Source organism: Athene noctua, chromosome 8 (assembly GCF_965140245.1).
Source record: "Athene noctua chromosome 8, bAthNoc1.hap1.1, whole genome shotgun sequence".
Taxonomy (NCBI): Eukaryota; Metazoa; Chordata; class Aves; order Strigiformes; family Strigidae; genus Athene; species Athene noctua.
The window spans coordinates 28,624,884-28,645,421 of NC_134044.1; the positions used below are offsets into that span (position 1 = coordinate 28,624,884).

The 20,538-nt window shown below is 40.6% G+C and overlaps 1 protein-coding gene across 4 annotated transcripts in view; it reads right to left on the bottom strand.

Moving 5' to 3' along the window:
• LEKR1 (leucine, glutamate and lysine rich 1) overlaps window positions 1-20,538 on the bottom strand; it is a 60,740-nt gene that overhangs the window by 34,439 nt on the left and 5,763 nt on the right. For 2 of the 4 annotated variants that reach the window (XM_074911989.1, XM_074911988.1), the window contains exons 2-4: window positions 15,083-15,297; window positions 2,820-2,939; window positions 2,004-2,179 (exon numbers count right to left, since the gene is read on the bottom strand). In XM_074911989.1, coding sequence (XP_074768090.1) covers window positions 2,004-2,179; window positions 2,820-2,939; window positions 15,083-15,297 — 511 coding nt within the window. Of the gene's footprint in view, window positions 1-2,003; window positions 2,180-2,819; window positions 2,940-6,794; window positions 6,844-10,860; window positions 10,928-15,082; window positions 15,298-20,538 lie in introns of those variants that run through there. The other 2 variants (XM_074911992.1, XM_074911990.1) reach the window with 2 other exon arrangements.

Sequence of the window (20,538 nt, forward strand, 5' to 3'; positions counted from 1 at the left end):
TGAACCTGAAGATGTCTGCAGAAACGCCTGTTCATATTCCCTTTATTAGCTAGAAGTGGGCAGAAAATGAGCACAGGAAGGGAGGAATCCTTAGGGACAGGCAATCCTTTCTGTGCTCAGTCTAATTAGGAGATGAAGTCGTAAATCAAAACGCGCGATATTGACACTGACATTTAAATTAATTGTTCTGACAAAAACCCATCGCTAAAGAGTGATTCTCTGGTCGCGCTGGTGTTCAGCGGGCAGGAGCCCTCGCTCCTGGGCTCCCCGCTGCCCGCCTCAGGCCAGCCCCAGCCCTCCGTGCAGACCCAGCCTGCTCACTCCTGCGGCACAGCTGCTCCACTTATGCCCTCCCAGTCTGAACAAAGCAATCATTGAAAACATTAAAAATTACTTCTGGTTTCACAGGAAGCATAGGCTACTGGGGAGCTGTTATTTAAAATGATGCTACGTACTTCCTGAGATACTCCACACAAGCAGGTTTCACTCAAGCTCTGAATTTGCACGGGAGTTCACAGGGTTTCACCACTGAATGATCTGGGAGATGCACATCGCCCACCACGCTTTTATATTCCTTCTCACGGGACAGAAAGCTCTGGTGATGTCAGCTCACCCTACTTCTTTGCAACCTCACAACCCTGATCAAACTAACCTCCAGAACAAGTAGCAGGTATCAACTCACACACAAAGAGCACACTGAACAACACGGAAGGAGTACGTATGTGAAAATTATGTCCAAAAGGCCATTAAAGTTGCAAAAGTCAGCACAGGGCCTGCTTGGATGCTCTGGATGTTACAGTCTCTAATTACAGGCCTGCACACATTTTTCAGCAAAACTAATCTTTCAACTGAGGCAGAGCAAAAACGGTATTCAAGGATAAATGTGAGCTTCCCAGTCTGACCGCCAGCCCAAGGGCTGGGCACGACCTTCCCGAACAAGCCGTTGGTTGTGACTGGCTCCCAGCTACTCTTCTCTTCCTGAAGGCTGCCCTTGTTTGAGCAGGAAGCAGGCTGTGGGCCAAGTGAATTATTCTCAGCCCACGGGCTGCTCCATGTCCCTTTCAATCCCAAAGACCCCTCTGATAAAGACAGCTGTATTGGGGTATTACTTGTTCTTACTCTGAAACGGAAGGAGGGAGTAGATGCTACACGCTGGGTGCAGGTTTGCTCATATATTCAAGGCAACCCCTCACAGAATCCCAGAATCATCTTGGTTGGAAAAGCCCTTGCAGATCCTCCAGCCCAACCATGACCCCCCCCCGACCGTTCCCAACTCCCCCAGATCCCTCAGCGCTGGCTCAGCCCGACTCTCCAACCCCCCCAGGGATCCCGGGGACTCCCCCCTGCCCTGGGCAGCCCATTCCAACGCCCAACAGCCCCTTCTGCACAGAAATCCTTCCTCAGAGCCAGCCTGACCCTGCCCTGGGCAGCTTGAGGCCATTCCCTCGGGGCCTGGCGCTTGTTATGGCTCACAAATTCAAGGCACCCGATGTGGAGACCAGTAGGCTGGGCAAGGGAGGAGGTGCAGCCTGGCCTGGTGATGGGGAGGCAGCACCGTGGGACCCCCAAGCAGCTCCTCGACAGGACAGTACACAACGGCCATACCATGTCGTGGGTGTACCTGGGCACGCGCAGGAAACTGGCAATAGGAGACACAAGGCAAATTAAAGTATCTCCAAGTCTTGGGGTTGCAATCATATCCCCGTACTCACAGTATGTTATTTGTGTCTCAGATCACAGTAAGTATTTATATTACTTCCACCTCAGTCTGACTTGGCTAACGCAGCACTTGGTCTGGCACACTAACCCAAGGGGAACTGCTCCGACTTCAACCCCCTTCACAGGGTGCCACAGGAGTGGACAGATTCTTCTGATCTTTGGATCTGGACAAGTTAATGCCAGAATTAAAAATCATCTAACTCATTTTAGCTTCTAATTTACTGTGTTAGACTCAATGCCAAAAAATATTTTATCTCGCCCAAAGTTACTGCAAAATGATTTACCTGTCAAAGCTTCTTTGCTAACGGTTTTTATTTGTAGAAAAATTTCCTCTTTCACGGCAGCCCAGTTCTCCAGGTTACTGGAGATGACTTCTTTAATACTGTCTAGTTCACTTCTAATAAAAGGAAACAGCGAGACAGCTTTGTTCAAAGTTGAGCAATGGTGTTCCAATGTATTTCTGCAAGACAGAAAAACACCACCAGATGTGTTTTTTTAAAATTATGAAATACTATTAGTAAACCTAGGAACTAAAGTAAACTAGACAATGCTTCTCAGTTATATGACAATATACTGCATAGGTTACAATAATTTAGTGTATGAAGTATGCTGTATACTCAATATATTTGTACGTTTCTCCCTTCTAATTTAGAACTTATATATATATATAAATGAAGAAAACTATACGGGCAATTGTACCATCACTTTTTAATGAGAAATCAGAGTAATCGTGTTTAAAGGACTAAATGTCTAAGCTTATGTTGACTCTTTATAAACAACATGTGTAAGAAACACTGTATTTCCAATGCATTACAAGTGATGTACGCTTGCTTTTAAGCGTTAATTAATGTTTTTAAATTTGTGAAGAACTTAGACTGTTGCTAATAACAGCAGCAATCAGCAGTGATATTTTCCGGTTACATTTGCTAACACTACAGCATCTCACTGTATTCTGGAAAAGCAAGGAGCGCTAGGATGGTTACAACCACTCTTCTCACTCACAGTATTCTCCGTGCCTGTGCCTGCACCTCCACCAAATCCCCCCGACCGACGGCACGTGCTCACAGGAGGCACAGCAGCGTTGCTTTTTGGGTTCTTACCTGAGCACTTGAGATTGCTTATAGGCAGCTTCCTTTTCCTCTTGAAAATACTGCAAATCTTCTTTCACATTTTTTAATTCATCTTGACTGGTTTTGAGTTCCATTGTTAGGTTTTTTATTCTATAGTGCAAATAAAATAATCAGAAAGTATTATTTGCGCTACTAACCAGCCTCGAACTTTTGTTTCGGCTTTAAATTAAAAACATGCTGAAAGTCATTTCAAAGGTGATAATCACGTATTTCAGACTGAGGTATCAGATCTCCAAATGGAGAAAATTTAATCCTTCTACGAACCACTTGAGCAATGCTTTCAAAATAATACTCATAATACACATTTCCACATTATTTTACAAATGTATGCCCAGTATCAGCTCGTGCCACACTATATATAATTATCTTAAGAATTATTCACAGATGCAACACAGAACCCATTCATCCTCCAAAAAAAAAAAAAAAAATCTATGCCACTATGAAAATCTCAGTTTGAAGTTCAACGTGAGTACCCAGCTTAGGGGCTGCAATACTTAAAAGGTAGCACCTTGTCCCAGCAGAGTGACACAGGGTACCACGATGAGCCACATAGGTTCTACACACAACTGCCAGGATGTGCAGGGAGGGGTGACAAAGCTCAGCTGAAGGGGAAATTCTCTAACGTCAACCAAGAGCAAATACTAAATATCTGCTTACTGGTACCATAATTTTTTTCCATTTAGATTGTTTATCTATGTCTTAATGTCAGACATTTGCCAATGACAAACCCCAATTAGTCACTTGTTTCCCTTCACCCTCAGTTTCACTCAGGATCATGAAACTGTACTTCTGCATTGCTGAATTAATTAATGGTGCTCAGCAAATAATAATAATAATAAAATACACATGTAAAATACATTCGTGTTCATTATTTTTACACCAGCTGGAATTTAGGCCACTGATGCTTGACAATGGCATTTTAAAGAGCCCAAGAGAAACTTTTCACAAAAAGTGTTTCCACCAGCTGTTACTTCTATGTACTCAGGCAATGACATTAGCATCAAAATGAACAAAAATGTCAAGTTAGTAAGACTATTTTCCTACATTTTTTTTTTAAGGAAGACTTAAGGAGAGAGCAGGAGGTTCAGGACGAGAGCTAGGTTTCCATGTTTCCAGTTGGACCCACAACACACCAGAGGAAACACGCGTTTTCTGCACTTCTCCCCTTCTTTTCAGCATAAACCCCACCCAGCAGATTTTGGGCCCCGAACACGACCACAAGACGGAGCGAGAAGGGTGTGATTTGGTGGCTCTACCTGACACACCCTGGCAGGGTGTCGGGCTCCTGTCTGAGCCCAGCTCTCCCCCCTCCCTCTCCCAAGGCTCGGGCCGCCTGCAGCAATCATCTTACGGAGGAGGAGCGAAGGAGACGTGGGCACAACACCCACTAAAAGTATTTGCCTTGAAGAAACTGGAAGGTTTTTTCATGCTTCCTCTGTCTTCCAGGGTGCTTCATCACAACAGCACATAATGGATTTTTAAATTACGGTGCGGGTGAAAACTTTCAGCATTTTATTTCAAATCCAACACCAAAATAGATCCTAAACCTGGGATTGGGAAAGAAAATCTTACTGATATCAGGACGCACAAATACCTTGTGTACCCGCACTACTATTAAGAGTGCAAATTAACATTTGTCACATCTGTGCTTCAGTTATGCTTATTCAAGTGAGATTATGACATGGCAGAAGTAGAATATCTGTGCTGGGGGAAAAGCGATCAGACACAGATGATACGTGCTCATGGTTATGTACAAGAACTTTCAACTTGAGATGTGTAATAAGTATAAAGGGGGAGGAAAAAAAAAAAAATAATATTTAACTGTTGCAGACTCATGGCTTGTTTCACAGCCTTAACCAGCCCCTGCATTGGGCACCCAGCCAGGAGAAGGGGTTTCGCTCTGTCCCCCGAGTGCCTCCCACCAGAAAAAGGGGGAACAAAACCTCATCAGATGTGACTGATCCAACAGGGGCTTCCCCCATTTTAATTGCTCCCGGTTTTGTACGTCTATTCTGACAAAAACTACCAGCCCCGTGATAGGACACGGGAGAACCGACCAGTGTTTCATTTACTCCCATCACCTGCTCCCAGGTGAGGAGGAGGAGGGTGGCCCCGGGAAGGACGGGGAGCTCTCCATCACGGCCCAGATGTGCACAGCTGCACACACACTGGTCTCCCACCACGACCCACCTTCGAGCTGGGCTCGAAGCCACGGCACAGGCAGCGCCCGGCTCGGAGGGGCGGACAGCTGACCTACAAGTTCTTCTTCGCTTCCACAATCTACATTTTGAACTTTTTGATTATCGCAGCGGTTCTGACGCGTTTATTTTTCAAGCACAGCTATCATAGTGTAAATAAATAAATTTTAATCACTGCTCTTTCAACAACTTGGGACTTACTCCCACAATTGTAATGAAATTAATGGAACCGTACGAGAGTAACAGTTGATTCCAACTCTCTTCCTTGTTACACGCACAGAAAGAATACCACACAGCACATCACTACTAGTTCTCAGTACTTCTTTCTTTTCTATTAGCTATAGATAACCATTCTAATATATTCTTCCATCTCCAGAAGTACAACTACCACGATGTGCAACTGTTAAAAACCAGTCCCTTTGTAAGCTTTCAACACTTAGTGTTCACCTACTGCAAGCAGAGTAAATGATCTGTTTGTCTACTGGTGACTCACTGTCACGAGTAAATAAATAATATTTGAATCAACAATTACTTTACAAAATCAAAAGATGGCAAAAGCATTGCATGAGCCCTTGCTTCAATTTTAAAAATTAAAAGAAAAAGAGAATGATTTATAGTAAAAAAAAAGTATAGAAAAATTAAGCCATAATATTAATGTGCATTAGTAGCTGTTATCAAATTGATTATCTATAACATATTTGCAACAAAATGCAGATTAAAAATACTAGTCCTGATAAAGCAACTTGGATCTGTAGAGCTCCACCAAAACCCAAACTGAACATCAGGTTGTTAAAAAACAAGTTGTTTGGGATCAACTGTGATCACTGGGAAAAAAAGATTAAAAAAAATGGAAGAAATTTCTGGCATTGCCTTGTTAGGAAAATTTACCCGTACCTACCCATAAATTTCCTGGAGGCGGAGGGCAGGAGGAGAGAGAATGAAATCTGTTTGATTGCATTTGGGAGCAGAACCAGATTGGTGTCACTGACTAATGAGGAAATAGCCATCCCCTTAACAGTTACATCAATTCAAATCTATTTTTGTAGATGATATATTCTGTTAACTATACCTTGAGGAAAAAAAAAAAAAAAAGTGGTGATTTATCACTGACCAACAACAAATCAAAACTTTGGGATCCATGGAAAACTGGATGCTCATTTTCTATTCTTACTCATTCCAGAAAGGGCAGTATTTGGAGACCTTTTGGTTTAAAAAAGAAACTTGCAAGTAAGTACAGACACATTTTTCTTCCTCTTTCCATTCCAGAGATCTGATATAATGAGGTTAGCACAGGACTGCGGCCTCAGAGAGCAAAGGGACATTATCAGTATGTTCTGGTCATTGGCACACAAAAGAGCAGGTGGAGAAGGCAAGACAGTTGCTCTCTGTCTACCATCACCACCATAAGGAGGAAGAAAAATAAACATGTTATTTAGCACAAAGGAAAAAGTTCAATGGATCATTAAATGCTGGCATTACAAGAGAATCGTGAGAACATACTGATCTCATCCTCTGTCCTATGGTTCACATGAACTGTGAAAATTAACATCCACTCTTTGCAGCCAGCATACTTTCTCAGTGAATACAGGAGGAAGCCTGCCCAGAGTGGGAGTTGAATTATAACATGTCAGCCACCAGTGCTGACAACAAAAAGAATAGCATGAGAAAATAAAGAAGTAGTTGCAAGGGATTCTTGCCAGCAAACAAATACACTCATTGTCCTAAAAGTAATGACAAGAGCAATTACCACGTTTGTTCGAACTGAAGACGTCGCGTTTCACCGAAGTGAAGCTCAGGAGGACGCAGACGACGCGGGGCGCAGCCTCCCCACGAGTCCCGGGAGGGACCCGCTGAAGCCTCAACAACCCCTGGTTGCCCGAAGTCAGCAGGGACTGTATGCATAGAGGAGGCTGGAAAAAAAAAAGTTTCACCGCCGTGTTGTCAGCCCCGTGAAACCCTCAGACCTGCTCAGAGCCGGCAGCGGCTCGTTTTCATTTGAAGATGTTGCGGTCCTGCCAGCAGACGAGTCAGGGTGCACCCCTGCGAGGCAGCTGAGTGTTCATTCATAAATGTGGCATAGAACACATCTAAAATCTCACGGTAAAACCCACTGCACATCACATCATCCACAAACTCTTCAGAATTGTCTTTTTTTATATTCTGTTCAGCACAGGCTATCCAAGACAAAACTATTGAACAGTTTTCACGTGCCACTACAGAATCATTCCCCTCCTGACTGCAGGTTCGCACACGGCCCAATGTGACAGCAAATGAAAATTATCTCTGACAACCAATCAAGAGGCTCTTTGTGAAGGTCTCTATCAAGTCTCACACAGGCTGACAGTCATTTCAAATCTTGCATTAATTGTTATCCATCTTTATTATCTCAGCAGAAATAAGATGTATTATGAAGACAGCCTGGAAAATTTTTGCTCCCGCAAAGGTAAATCTCTGGAATAGCTCTGAAAAACAATGATAGAAAGATGACTGCCTTGTCACACGCACATCAAAATTTCTCTCTGAAGAAACCCAAGATTTAATTTCCCAGAGCTACCAATCCAGCTACCAATTTCATCTACAGTAATTACAGTTTACACAATCTCAGTCACAGCAGTCACACTCAGCACTGTCAGAGCAGGGTGACTCAGGAATAGCTTCTTACAAGTCAGTGGAATTACGCAGATTTGGTTAAAAAAATGAGATTACAGTTACGAGTAATTTGATAATTGCATAAAAAAATAAATGGTGCCAATGCAAACTTATAGGTGACTTTTTACTTATACTACAAATTTGCGCCAGCAAATTCAACTACAAGTTTCCCCAAAGTGGATGTTCAAAATATACTTCCTGAGTAAAAATTTTCTTAGTTTCTAGACTTTGCAGGTACAGTAGAGACCACAGGTTTATAGGAAGTAAGACAATACACTGTGTTTTCCTAACATAATACAAATATATTTCATTGTATGTGTTTGGAGTTTTTTTCAAACTAGACAAGTGTCTTGCTGATGAAGCCAGCTCCGTTACATACATTATTACATCTTTGGATGCAAACGGAAACTAAGTTTTTCCTCTGAATTTTAAAACAGTCACAAGTAAACCCATTTTTATATTATTTCTTTCTTGCCAAACATGAAACCTTTTCCACATCTTCCCTCTGATGAGAGGCTCCCTGACCTCCAAATCCACAGAGCCCAGTGATCTAGAGAAGCCAGTGACCCTCATCCATCCCATACTCACCTCTTCCCTTTACTAGAGAATCCTTCAGAACCCAGCCGTGGTCAAAAGAGCTTACCCCAGATTTTTCTCTGGGTAGCCACCTTCCCATTTCGTAATCTTAAAAGCAGAGTGCAGGAGGTAGCCAAAACCAGAAAAGAAAATAGGTGTCACAGTATTCAAGGATCAGCCTGAGTTTACCCTCTGGTCCCGTCCAAGTTTCATTGCTACGTGGCCACAGAGAACTCCAGAAGGTGACACCTCGTCCTCTATGCACATGCACACAACGTAGTAACCTTCTGCAGAAAATAACCACAAAGCTTTCAAATTTCACTTTGAAATAAAGCAGAACCCCTGTGAATTACGAAACTGCTTAAGGCTTTGCAGTTACGCCCAGAATAATTTTACAACTACGGGTGAAGCTTCCAAACCTCCCGTGAAATTATAAAGTGGAGGTAAACAGAGGCATAAAAAATTATTTTATTCAAAACTTCTTCATGAGTCTTTCTTGATTCTAACCAGCGGTCATAAAACGGATAGCAACTCACCCTACCCAAGCAATTCAAAGTTTTAACTTGAGCTTAGAGCATGGACAAATAAATGATCCCCCATTAGAGGAAAGGAAAAAAACCCAAACATGCATCACACCATCTTCTCATATGCGATGTGCGATACAGGGTATTAAAGACAAATTCAGTTCTCTGACAGTTTATGAATACCATCACCAGGTTAAAGAAAAGCTCAGATCCTATTTTACTGCAATCTCTCGCATGCAGCTGTGCTGTTCACAAGGAGTTCAGTGACACGCTGACCTGCCAACCCCTTCTCAAGGAAATGGGTAACTCTGGCCTTTGCCATCGTGCCGAGGCTGTGCAGCCCCTCGGGCTTGAGGGGGTAAGAGGAACCAGTCCCTGCAACTGCAGACGCTTGTGAGCACTGACACTGGAAAACCTCGCGGTCTGTAGCGTATAAAGTTCATACAATAAGCAGGGAAAGAGCTGAAAATACATGCCTAATGTAAAAACCTGCACTGAGGGAGATGAACAACTCTTCCTTCCCTGGGAAAAGTCAGCCATTCCCGGAGCACCCCTAGACCGATGGGAATCTTCGCTGGAGCTGTGTTGGTAAACACCTCTCAAAGCCGTTTTTGCAGTGCGTGGCACTGTTCTCAGATGCCCCAAACTGCTGTAACTTTTGAAATGGAACTTCAATTTCTAATTTTACCTATTAAATATGAAAATATTTTAAATGAAATATACATGAAAAGTGTGCACAGAAGCAAAAATGCAGGTTTCACGTTGCCTTTTGCACTTTCCACTGACTGCCGTTTCAGCCTCTTCCAGACAAGGAATTTTCTTTCACCAGAAGAAAGTTCACTTTGTCAGGAATTTGGGAGAAGGTTAAGCATTACTGCAGAGTTTTACACCTCACGAATCACTCTTCTGAAATATCTCTGCGAACTAATGTGGTCTTTCTTTATTGATTGGCAATTTATCATGTTAATAGAAAAAAACCTCGTCAAAACTAGAACTACCCCAATTTTAACACATCCAGAGCAGGAGTGAGCTGTCGCTTGCCAGAGGCAAGAAGCACGTATCCTGCTGGGAAGACACCAGCTTTAACAAAGTTTACCTAAGGATCTAACAGCGAGAGATTATTTCCCCACATCACTGTGCTGATTGGCTTTCTAAGACTGTGCAAGATTTGTCAGTGTTTTGGGGTTTTTTTTAAGTATAAAAGCAAAGCTCATTGCTGCACAGAGGGTGAACGCAGGACCTGGGTCCCACAAATCCTGTTAGGCCTTTTGCTGGCTCTCTACACACGCCTGAGCCATACCCAAGGCATCATGATGACGCCATCAGAGCAAAATATACAGATCAGTTTGCAACTATTAAAAAAAAAAAATGTATTAAACCACTTTGGCATTCCGTAAAATTCTTCTTTTTCCTGATTGATAAGTACACACTGAAATTATCACGTAGCTAATTAGAGAAGCACATACTGTTGGGTTATTTACAAAACAGCTTAAATAAAAAAAATTGAAGGCACTCTTTCTTTGTAAACTTCATACCCTCTCTTCAGAAAACTCCCCCACACGCGGCACTTCCAAGCACAAACCAGCTCTTGGGCGCTTCTAAACACTGCAACTCCAGTTACCTAAAAGTGGGATTCAACGCATAAAAAGCCAGAAAAATCCCAGCATTTACGTGCTCTATATCCTCCCTACAATGAGAAACCACTGGGTTATTTCCTTCTGCTGGGAAACGACGTGTGTGAAACGCAGGGGCTCCCTGACTGCCCGCCCATCCGATACCTCCTGGCAGCCCGCTGTATTACTTGTCTCTTCCAAGCACCCGCGGGATGAGGAACAGTCATTTACCACTTGTGTTTCTTCTTCTGTGCTAGATGCCACACCAGTGTCACTCTGTAAACACGTTACGGCGTTGCAGTGGTTAGAATGCTCTGTTCATTAGTCATGCTTTCTAAAACGGTTCAAATATGTGCAAACTCCCAAGTTACCCACATATGACGGTACAGAATAAGAATAATCAGCTGCGTGCCCTCAACCACATTCAGAAAATGAGAGGTCAGCTCTTTACCTCTTTATTTCATCCAGATCTGGCTCTCAGCGATTTTTTACACCAACTCAACTCCAACAGAAACAGGCATATAAAAAAAAAAAAACAAAAAAACACTCCATTAAAGTGACCTTTTTGCCTTGTGTTCTTTCCCTTCAAAACCTATTTTTAAAGTGGTGACACAGTTCTTAAAGCACGTACCACTCCCCATTTCCAGTCTCCTAGGACAAGAAACCACATGTCATTTCTACCAAACTGCTGTGTAGGTTGGTAGCAAAGCACAGAGCAGTGTCCTCTTATCACTGCCCAGTCACTTCAGTGTTTTACAAGTTTAGACTCTACCAAGCCAGGCAGTTGCTTTCCTAAGCAATCATGTTGCAAAAAGGAAGGTTTATTTTAGGCAAATTCAACAATCATGTATTTTCCATGGTATTAAATTTTGCCATTGTGGTGGGAACTAACAAACTCAAGAAAACACACATCAAAAAAGCACAAATATGGAAAAACAAAGTTTCCACAAGTTAAAATGTTAGATTTACATTATCTTTAAAATTTTATTATTTATGGATAATACTTTCAACATCTACATGCATGACTCAGGAGCATTAAGTCTTATGGTAGTAACCAACAAGTAACTCCTCCTGCTAAATTTGTAAGAAGGTTTTCAGGAATCTATTTACAAGGGATCTTAACACATGACTCGCTAAGTGATACTTATACACCTCTTCACATGTCTGAACATCATAAAAAAATGTTTTGCTCCTTGTCACGCTCATGATATTCTGCACTACTATACCTTAAAAAAAAGCATTTTTAGTATTTAAATCTATTTCACATTTCTTAGGTTGGTTGTTGAGAGAATTATCAAAATTCACACCACAAACACGGTGTACCCCTCACGCAGTGTCGCAAATGTCAAAGAAAACCTGTTTATAAATGCCAGAGGAAACCTGTTGGTAAACTCAGCTCGAGGGACTCCGGGAGCCTGGGGAGGTCCCACGCAGAGACATGGCTAAATCCAGCCATACCTCTCTCTCCAGTGAATTAGAGAGGGAAGCCCCCAATGGAAGTGCCTGTTACTAATATATTTCAGTAGGTAGCAGACTAAAAATGGTTAGTCAAAGGCCACACCAGCCTTTCAGCTTAACTACGCATGAATCACTGCTCTGCGGACAGCAGGCAGGGCACGACGCAGGAGCAGCTGCAGAGCCTGCCTCTGATGGGCACGTGTGTTGACTGGCATCACTATTGCAAGCTAGCCACAGCCCTTCAGGAATAGCTCTCACGCACGTGCTCTGGAATTAAAGTGGTTTTGACACGGAATAAGACTTGAATAGGTAAATCGAATCAGTGTAGTTAACTGCACGACGGTTAGTTCCCCTTCTTCTGACAAAATCCCAAAGGGTAGCTAACCAGTTTCTGCAAAAGTTCAGGTCCCCAGGTGGTTTTCAAGGTTAACCACAGATACAAACAACAGCAATACTTTAACCCAAAAGGAATATAAAAATGAAAACAGTCTGCAAGTAACAAGAAAGATTAAATCTCTTGGTCTACCAGATTTAAAAAAAAAAAAAAAAAAAAAAAAAAAGGGCCTATTTAACCCATAAACATTTGGGAGGAAGGATTTGTCAGCCTTGCAAGGACCAGCAGATAGTATGTTGAATAGTTAGTTTATGCCAACAGCACAAGGTAACAAAAGAGGCCCAGGATAGTAAAGAGGAGATAAGGACTATTTAGACAAGTTACTTAACAAGGCACAATAGTTGATTTATGGCCTGAATGAAAGCCCACTGAAAGTATTCCATTGGATTTCAGCAGGTTTTAAATCAAGTCAAGCCTTAGGGGAAAAAAATGCAGAGATAAAAATTTTTATTAACTGTTCCAGCTTTACTACAAAAAGTCAGCTAAATGAAAATTTTAAGTTCACCTCTGGCAAATGATCCTCCACAAGAAGAATGTACTGTCACTGCACTTGGTAACACACTGAACACTGCCACTGTCACCGCCACCCAGAGCCGTTAACGGAACAAGGAGCAAACGCCCTCTTCAAAAATACAATGTCAAACCAAAGAAAACACTGAATATCGGGGGGGATAGAGGATGTTCAGTTCAAATAGAAAAAATACTGCAAGAAACAATGAGCGATCCACAAGATACATGCGTTTCGTTCAACTTTGTGTGACCTTCTGTTTCAAAATTAATCTTTTATTAGTAATATCACCAAACATGAGTCTAAATCCATTAATAGTAATGTTAAATTCTTAACAGCATTTGAGCAATTCAGCAAAAAAAAAGTAAATGGATTTGAGTGCTTCACCTATAGACAAGCTGCAGTTGTTTCTTCTGTAGCATTTGCAAAGCATTCCTGTCCAGTCTCTTGAGAACACCTTAATATTCCAAATGCCCCATGTTATCAGTTCTAGATCACTTGCTGCTAGGGATGAGTCAGTCATGCAAGAAACATCCTGACTGGGGGTCTTCAGAATCAAAATGACTGGTCTGATAATTAAAACGATAGTCTTATTCTTACAAAAAGCTTCTGACAGTTTCATTCAGATGAGCGAGAAGTTTCTGATGCCCTTGGTTGTACCACGTTATTCTATCAGTAGGCAACCTCAGCAACTGCATTTTTATAAAGTATCTTTTATAAGTCAACTATAAATATCAACGTTTATAGTCCTGCTGTACACGATCAGTGAAATAAAACAATAGAGTCCAAAAAAAAAAGGGTAGAAAATTAGGATACAGAAAACCAGCACATAGTATCCATGTTAAACCTGACTAGGAAGAGTAGAAGACCAAGGAAAACGGGAGGGCAGTTCTTCAGAGCTTCAGGTCTGGAAGAGGCCAAAACACTTGTATTTCTTTCACAGAACGGTGCAGAAAATATACAGTTTCTTACTATGAAATTTGTTATATTGTCATGGTGTTGTAAAACAGCACAAAAGCAACAGAAGGTTAATTAGGAACCAGAAATCCTCCAATAAAATAAGACCAAAAAAAAAAAAATCACTCATACTGCTAATTATATCATAAAAGGTTCATATTGACTACAATAATTTCCCCCTCAGCCCAAATTCTTTACACATTATAAATAACCACTGAGGATGGACCAGTGGAAGCAAACAAGCCTGACGTTCATGGTTGAGAACCTGATGGCCCTCTAATTATGGTGGCACAAGACCTCCTGGAGGGGGACACCAGCCCCGCAGGCCCTGCAGCTCCTGGGCTGCCTCCTAACGCCACTTGGAGCACGCGAAGCAGCCAGTATTTTAACCCTGGTTTGGGTGTAGCCACCTTTGCACCCCTTACTGCAAACCCAAAGGACAGGAAAAATACTAGAAATGATGAACGAAGGAAGGGCAGAGGGGAAAAAGTCTTTGAAACTTTCATTTTATGTTTTGTTTTCTCACGTCTACCCCAAAATGCATATTTGGTGCCCCAATCTGAAGGCTTAGGAACTGAAAACGTGCTCCAGGCCCATCAAAAGGACAAATATTTTCAAAGTATGACTTTCTGTTCTAAGTTTAAAGTTATCATGATGTGATAAAGTAGAGCACAGAAAAACCTGTAAGTATGAGCTGAAAGAGAACAACTTAAAGGCTCGAATCATTGTGCCCTAAAAATATAAATGTGGCTCTGAAGTCTACTCTTAACTACTGGAGTTCTTAAAGAGCCCAGAACTCCCCCTTCAACCGGAACCTTCACAAACCTGCCAGCAAGCATCTGCAGGCTCCTGTTTCTGAGGATCAGCGCCACAAGCAGTCCCCAAGATTTTCATAATTTAATATTCTGTATCATCCCTTCAGAGAGTGAGTGAACTGTAAGCTTACCAGCATTCTTGCCCTGAGAATTCTTTACCATGTTACTGTGAGATCATAAGTAAAAATTTCAGAACTGTGAAACTCTCAATACCGTGAAATTTAATTAAAAATACTAAAATTTTATTACAAAATAAGATGAAATATTTGATCGTTTCCCTTTGGGAGTGTGTGCAGGAGAAATACCTCCAAAACGCCTTCTGGCCTTTTTCACTTTAAATATATTGACTGTTTCTAAACTATTAAGGAATTTAAATCTTGCTCCCAGAGAGTATGATGAAAGATGATTTAAATCAAGTATTACACTACATATGTTAAACCTAATAAAAGACAAATCTTACTTGCATTTTAAACTTCTTTGGAATTAAATTACATAATACACATACACAAGAATAACATCAGACTAGATAATATGCTCTGACCTTTCTGTTTTTGATTCACTGTCAGCTCGATAGTGCTCAAGGTCTTGGTAAAGAGACTGCAATTCTGCTTGAAGTCCTTTTTCCCGTTCTATACTTCCTTCATAAAATTTAATCTCTTTCTCCATTGCTTTCACTTTTTCTTCCATCACCTTAAATTCATGAAGTATCAAATAGCTGATTCCACAGTATTTACACACTGTCTCATCCCGGGACATCTAGAAAAAGATAAAATTGTAAAAGTGTTTGTAAGAAAGGAGTCAAAAAAACCCACCAGAATGACACTAAATAATAATAATAACAATAATAATAATAATAATAATAATAATAATAATAATAATAATAATAATAATAATAATCTGAGTATTTTATACTGCTCTGGAGCATTTATGATCAGATGATGTTATTGCTTTAACAAATAATAAAGACAAAATTCTACATTAGCAAAATGAAATCAAGCTATAGCAGTACTTTCGCTTCCTGGAAACTTCACAAGATACATCAACTACACCATTTACTATGTGAGAACTCCCACTGGCATTCTCAACTGAAGTACATCTGAATTATGTCTGATGTATTAATTTAAAATAAAATGCTGCGTTTTACAAAGTTACCTCCTTAATGAATTTGTGATCACCCGAGCCAGAAAAACGTTATTTACGGTGTTTTTTTTGACAACTCCTATCCAACTGAAGGAGGCAAGATGAAAAGTGGAAAGTGAATAGAATGATGTAACCCAGCAATCTTTACAAAAATAATTCAGATGACTAAAGGGACTAATTATTATGATGTAGCATCCATGGAACTTGAGCGTGGTGGAAAACGTAACCCGTTTACTATGTATGATGTATTCACCACTGATTAAAAAAAATACAGAGTACATAATACATATCTAATTGAAAGACCATTTCTTAAATTGAGAAACGTACTTTTGTAATTGATCAAATTATTAAGCTTATAGTAAGCAAGTCTTCATAAATATGAACAGGTAGATGTGCTCTGACTTTGATATGTACTTATTACTCAGTCTGTTATTCCTGTGTCTTTTAATCGTTTTCACTTCCAGAAAAAAAATGCTCCGTTTACAAGTGATGCCAAACTGGACCTGCCCAAGAAATGGATATGGAGTAAGTAAATCAGCCAGACACACCCGAGGAGGTCTGACACTTCAGAGGGGATGTGTAAGCATCTGCTCATCAGCACAGCCCCCTGCACACGACAGGTCTTACCCCGTGCTTGGATCACGAGCGGAGACGTTTAGAACTCAGACTAGGTCAGAGGACACTCACAGTACAGCTAAAGAGACAACCTCTGAGCAACAAATAGAAAAGGGATTGGTAAGCTTGCAGACATGAAAGATAAATGATGGGTGGCAGCTGGCAGAGCGCGTGTTTGGGTACGGAGAGCTTAAAACACGCTTCAACCCCTCCTGCAACTATCAACTGCTATAAGGATTTTAACACAATGACATGCGAAAATCAGAAAGCTGGAAAACTGCAGTTTAAGTCAAAGAATATAAGAATCCCTCGTTTTACAGAAAAACATTTTGAGATGGAATAAACTGAAAGAAATCATACTTCGATGAAAAAAACCAGCTTTCAAAAATCATAAACCAAAGACTCATCCCACGATTCAATAAACTTTAGCACTTTAAAGCTTGGCCTGGTAATTCCAGGGCATCCTGAAATACCATTTTTATCAAGCTATATTTATTTTCCAATCTCTTAGTTTTGCCCCAGTTTAAAATACCCCTAGTTACAGTTGCTCTGAATGAGCTGAAAATGCAAGTTTATTTTTCCTGGCAGCTGCAAACTGTGCTTGGAAATATGAAACTGTTATTCAGGATAACTACCATAAAGTTCCAAAGCACTAAAATTACTATATTGAAAAAGGACAAAATGAGCTGTTATAAGGAGCACAGGAGGGGGGCTCTTATCCCCAAAAGAACACTGTGCTCGCTTGCAGCACCACCACTGCTGTCTTTCAAATAAACAGAAATTTCACTTGGTACAAGGATTAAAAACAAAATAAACAATTGGGGTCCTGAACTGAAAATGTTTTATGCAAGTACTAAAACTTTTTCGTTTTCAAATTCAATTTTATTACTGAACTTAAAAATAAATGAAGTCATAGAACAATAAATATTCTCCATCTGGACTTAGCGGGAAACAGGTCCCGTTCACATCCATTCCTCAGGTGAAGTAAAAACTTGTGAGGACTTCAGAGCAGGTTGGATTTTTAAAGTATTTGTGGCATATTAAAAAAAATAAATAAATGACAGGAAAGTCCTAAGGCTTTATATTACTGCAGTAAGGAAAGAAAGTTCTGTCTTTTAATCAGAACCTTGGCTTCTGTACATGCACAACTATCCTGCAATACACCGTACACAGCCTGAATTAGTTTTAAAATCTCTATCTGTAGTATGAGTAGCAGCTTCCTAACACCAGTAATGAACTTGGCGTGGGTTGAGTGATGCTCAACAGGCAAGCCAGCCCAAACTAAATCTGACGCTGCAGTAGATTAACACCAATAAGCAAGCTAACTGATTTAAACCCAGCACATGTATATGCCAATATGCTTAGAAACTTAACAGGACCCAGCTGAAGGTGAATAGCTCCAAAGAGCAAAGCCTGGTCTGGGCAGAGCAAGGGGCGCACTAATCTGAACTCTCATCCTAAAGCCAAGATTCCCCTCTCATGCCCACAGAGGTCAAATCACAAGCAGGACTTTTGCTTTTTTTCCTCTTCTCCCCTCTCTTCTGCATTGCAACAACACCGAGTCCTCCTCATTGATACTTAAAATATCTCCTGAAATTCCTGAGCTGTTTGGACATTTTTCAGAAGTTGCTGAAGCTTCACACAGACAGGTACGGAGAAATGCTGCCAAGCTGTAGATGCTGATTCCATTCAGCCAAAATAATGACAAATCTTAGGGCTACACCAACTTAAAGGTCAGAACCAGAAAGCATTTTATAGCTTTGAAGACTACAAACAGAATGGGTTTGAGTTTTGCAGTTTCCACGAGATACAACATTACTTTGCCTATGTGTGTATTTCTCTGCTGACACCCTTCAATAATTTGTGAACAAGCATGTTTGGTCATTTATAACCAATTCTGACACAGAGGGCAGAAATATTTAAGTGTCTAAAGGTTTTAGACAAGCAGGCAGGCAAGAAAGGCTTCCTAAGTTCCCTCCTGAAGAAAACTCTGCAGTGTGAGCACAGTCCCTATCAGATAATCCACACAGGAGAAAGTTTTATAAATGGTCTGTCCAGGAGAAAAGATTCCAGTAGACCTTGTATCTTAGACACCAAAGTTGATCAACCATTACACAAAAGTCTGTAGGAAACAAATTTTCATCAGTCCTTATGCTTATAAAGCTCCCTTTTCTGGAATAATAATATCACTGAGTATTCCATACACAATTATTTATGTTTTCAGATTCCATATTTCACTATTTACATTTGATCAAAAGATTGTTGTCATCTTTTCAAATGAAAAGCAGAAAGAAAGAAAAGCAGGAGAAGAGCAGAGTTTGGAAGGAATAGAAAAGGAAACTATCAGAGCTCTAACTAGAAAGGGGACTGTGCATGTCCTTAACAGTGAGAATAAGCAGTGAATAGAAAAAAAAAAAAATCAATTAGGAATTAAAAACCAAACAGAAGGAAATTTCAGTATTGTGTTTTTGTCAGCCTGGACAGGGAAACTCAAAGCAAACAGGACTTGTAGCAGAGGGATACTAAAAAAAACCTCTGCTATATGAGTTAGCACAATGGTACTGCATGCACAGTAACAACATAAAAAGAAAAATAAACTGAGAACAGAGTGCTTGAACTAGGAAGCTATTTGCTCCTTAAGATTTTGAGCTACAGTTCTGATACACATTACCCCAGATGCTATAAGGGACGAGAGCCATGTCCAGAACAAACCGTATCACAAGGTAGCTCTGATATTCCAGCAGCTGTTCCGCTACAGCATCTGTGGGAGTAGTTCTAACTCAGAGCTGCATTCGGTTTTGGAAGAACTAATATTATTCCATGGTTACACAGATTTCTTTAGCTACCAAGGGCAAGCGGAGAACTGAGCCAAGATGGATAGTCACTCAAATTACATCTGTCTGACTCAGTACCGTAAGCATCTGTAGAGCAGAAGTTATAAGGAAAAAAAAAAAATGGCTTTGGTGGTCTGGGCCATTTTTAGCCTTTTGAATGACAAGACAGGAATTTATATCATTTCAACTTCACCAAATAGCTACAGGAAGCATCAGCTTGTGCACTTCTCCGCCGGTATTTCAGATTCCACCCACAAAAACTACCACGATAAAAAGATAAATTCTTGTTAAAAGAAAAACAATCTACTTTCTCACTTAGCAGTGCCTTGGTATTACAACATCCAGCATATGGATTGCTTATGCTAGAAACAGTCTGTTACAAGCAGCTAATAAATAGCCATGACACTTAAAAACCAGAACTCAAGTCCTCAACTAATGAGATTTAAAAAAAAAAAAAAAAAAAGCAGCCTTGAATATGTTTCTGTGCATCACTGAAATAAAAACATAGAGCCACGAGCACAGATGTACTCCTTGTACGTTAATTTTACAGCGCAGGGGAGGGAGAGCCTAAGGGAACTGCGGCACTCACCATCCTCCTTGCATCACCCGGTGCTGCTCAGGCACATAACGCAGTAGTAGCGGCTCTGCCTCCCTCCCCGGGCGGTCTGTCAGGACTGAGACCGCTTTAGCAAGGACTGGCCAAATAACAAAAGACCCTGTATTTGTCTAAATGACACTTGTATACAACTCACAAAAAAAACCAGCATCATGCTGCAGCTGGGTGCTCTTAAATTATTTCTGTATATTGATTGTTTTATTCTACCTTTACTTGATTCTACCTTATTATTTGAATCTACTTTCTTTTTGGTTTACTCCTCCTCTCCCATACTACTTTCATTTCTCTCATGCTGTTTGTCCCTCTCCTGACAAACCAGCCGATCTCTATTACAGAAAAAGAAATCGTTACTCAAACCACACAATTGATTTTCCAGGAAGAAAGCAGAGCCTTCTGCTGTATATGCAAAACTGAAGAGTTATTTGATTGAAATTGATCTTCTTTTTTTATTCAAAGAAAGATTTTAAAGATCCTCAGGAGAAACATCACTTCTTTTTTTTAAAAGTTTATTGAGTCAAGTTTTCAGTCAGCGTCTACTCAGAAAGTAATAGAGATTGTAATGCTAAGCCATGCTGCATACATAATTATTTGCTCCACTTCCATAAAATAGCAGTCGCAACATAAAAATCACAGTACTTGCTTTGAATACATATGAATAGTGTAGAAATATGCTTGTAGTAAAAACAGAATGTCCTGCTCTCAAAAGCTTCATTCAAAACATGCCCTGAAATAATCAGTTTGTCACGACAGGAAATAATACTCGGATTTCAGGTAGCTTTAATTTTTTCCTGC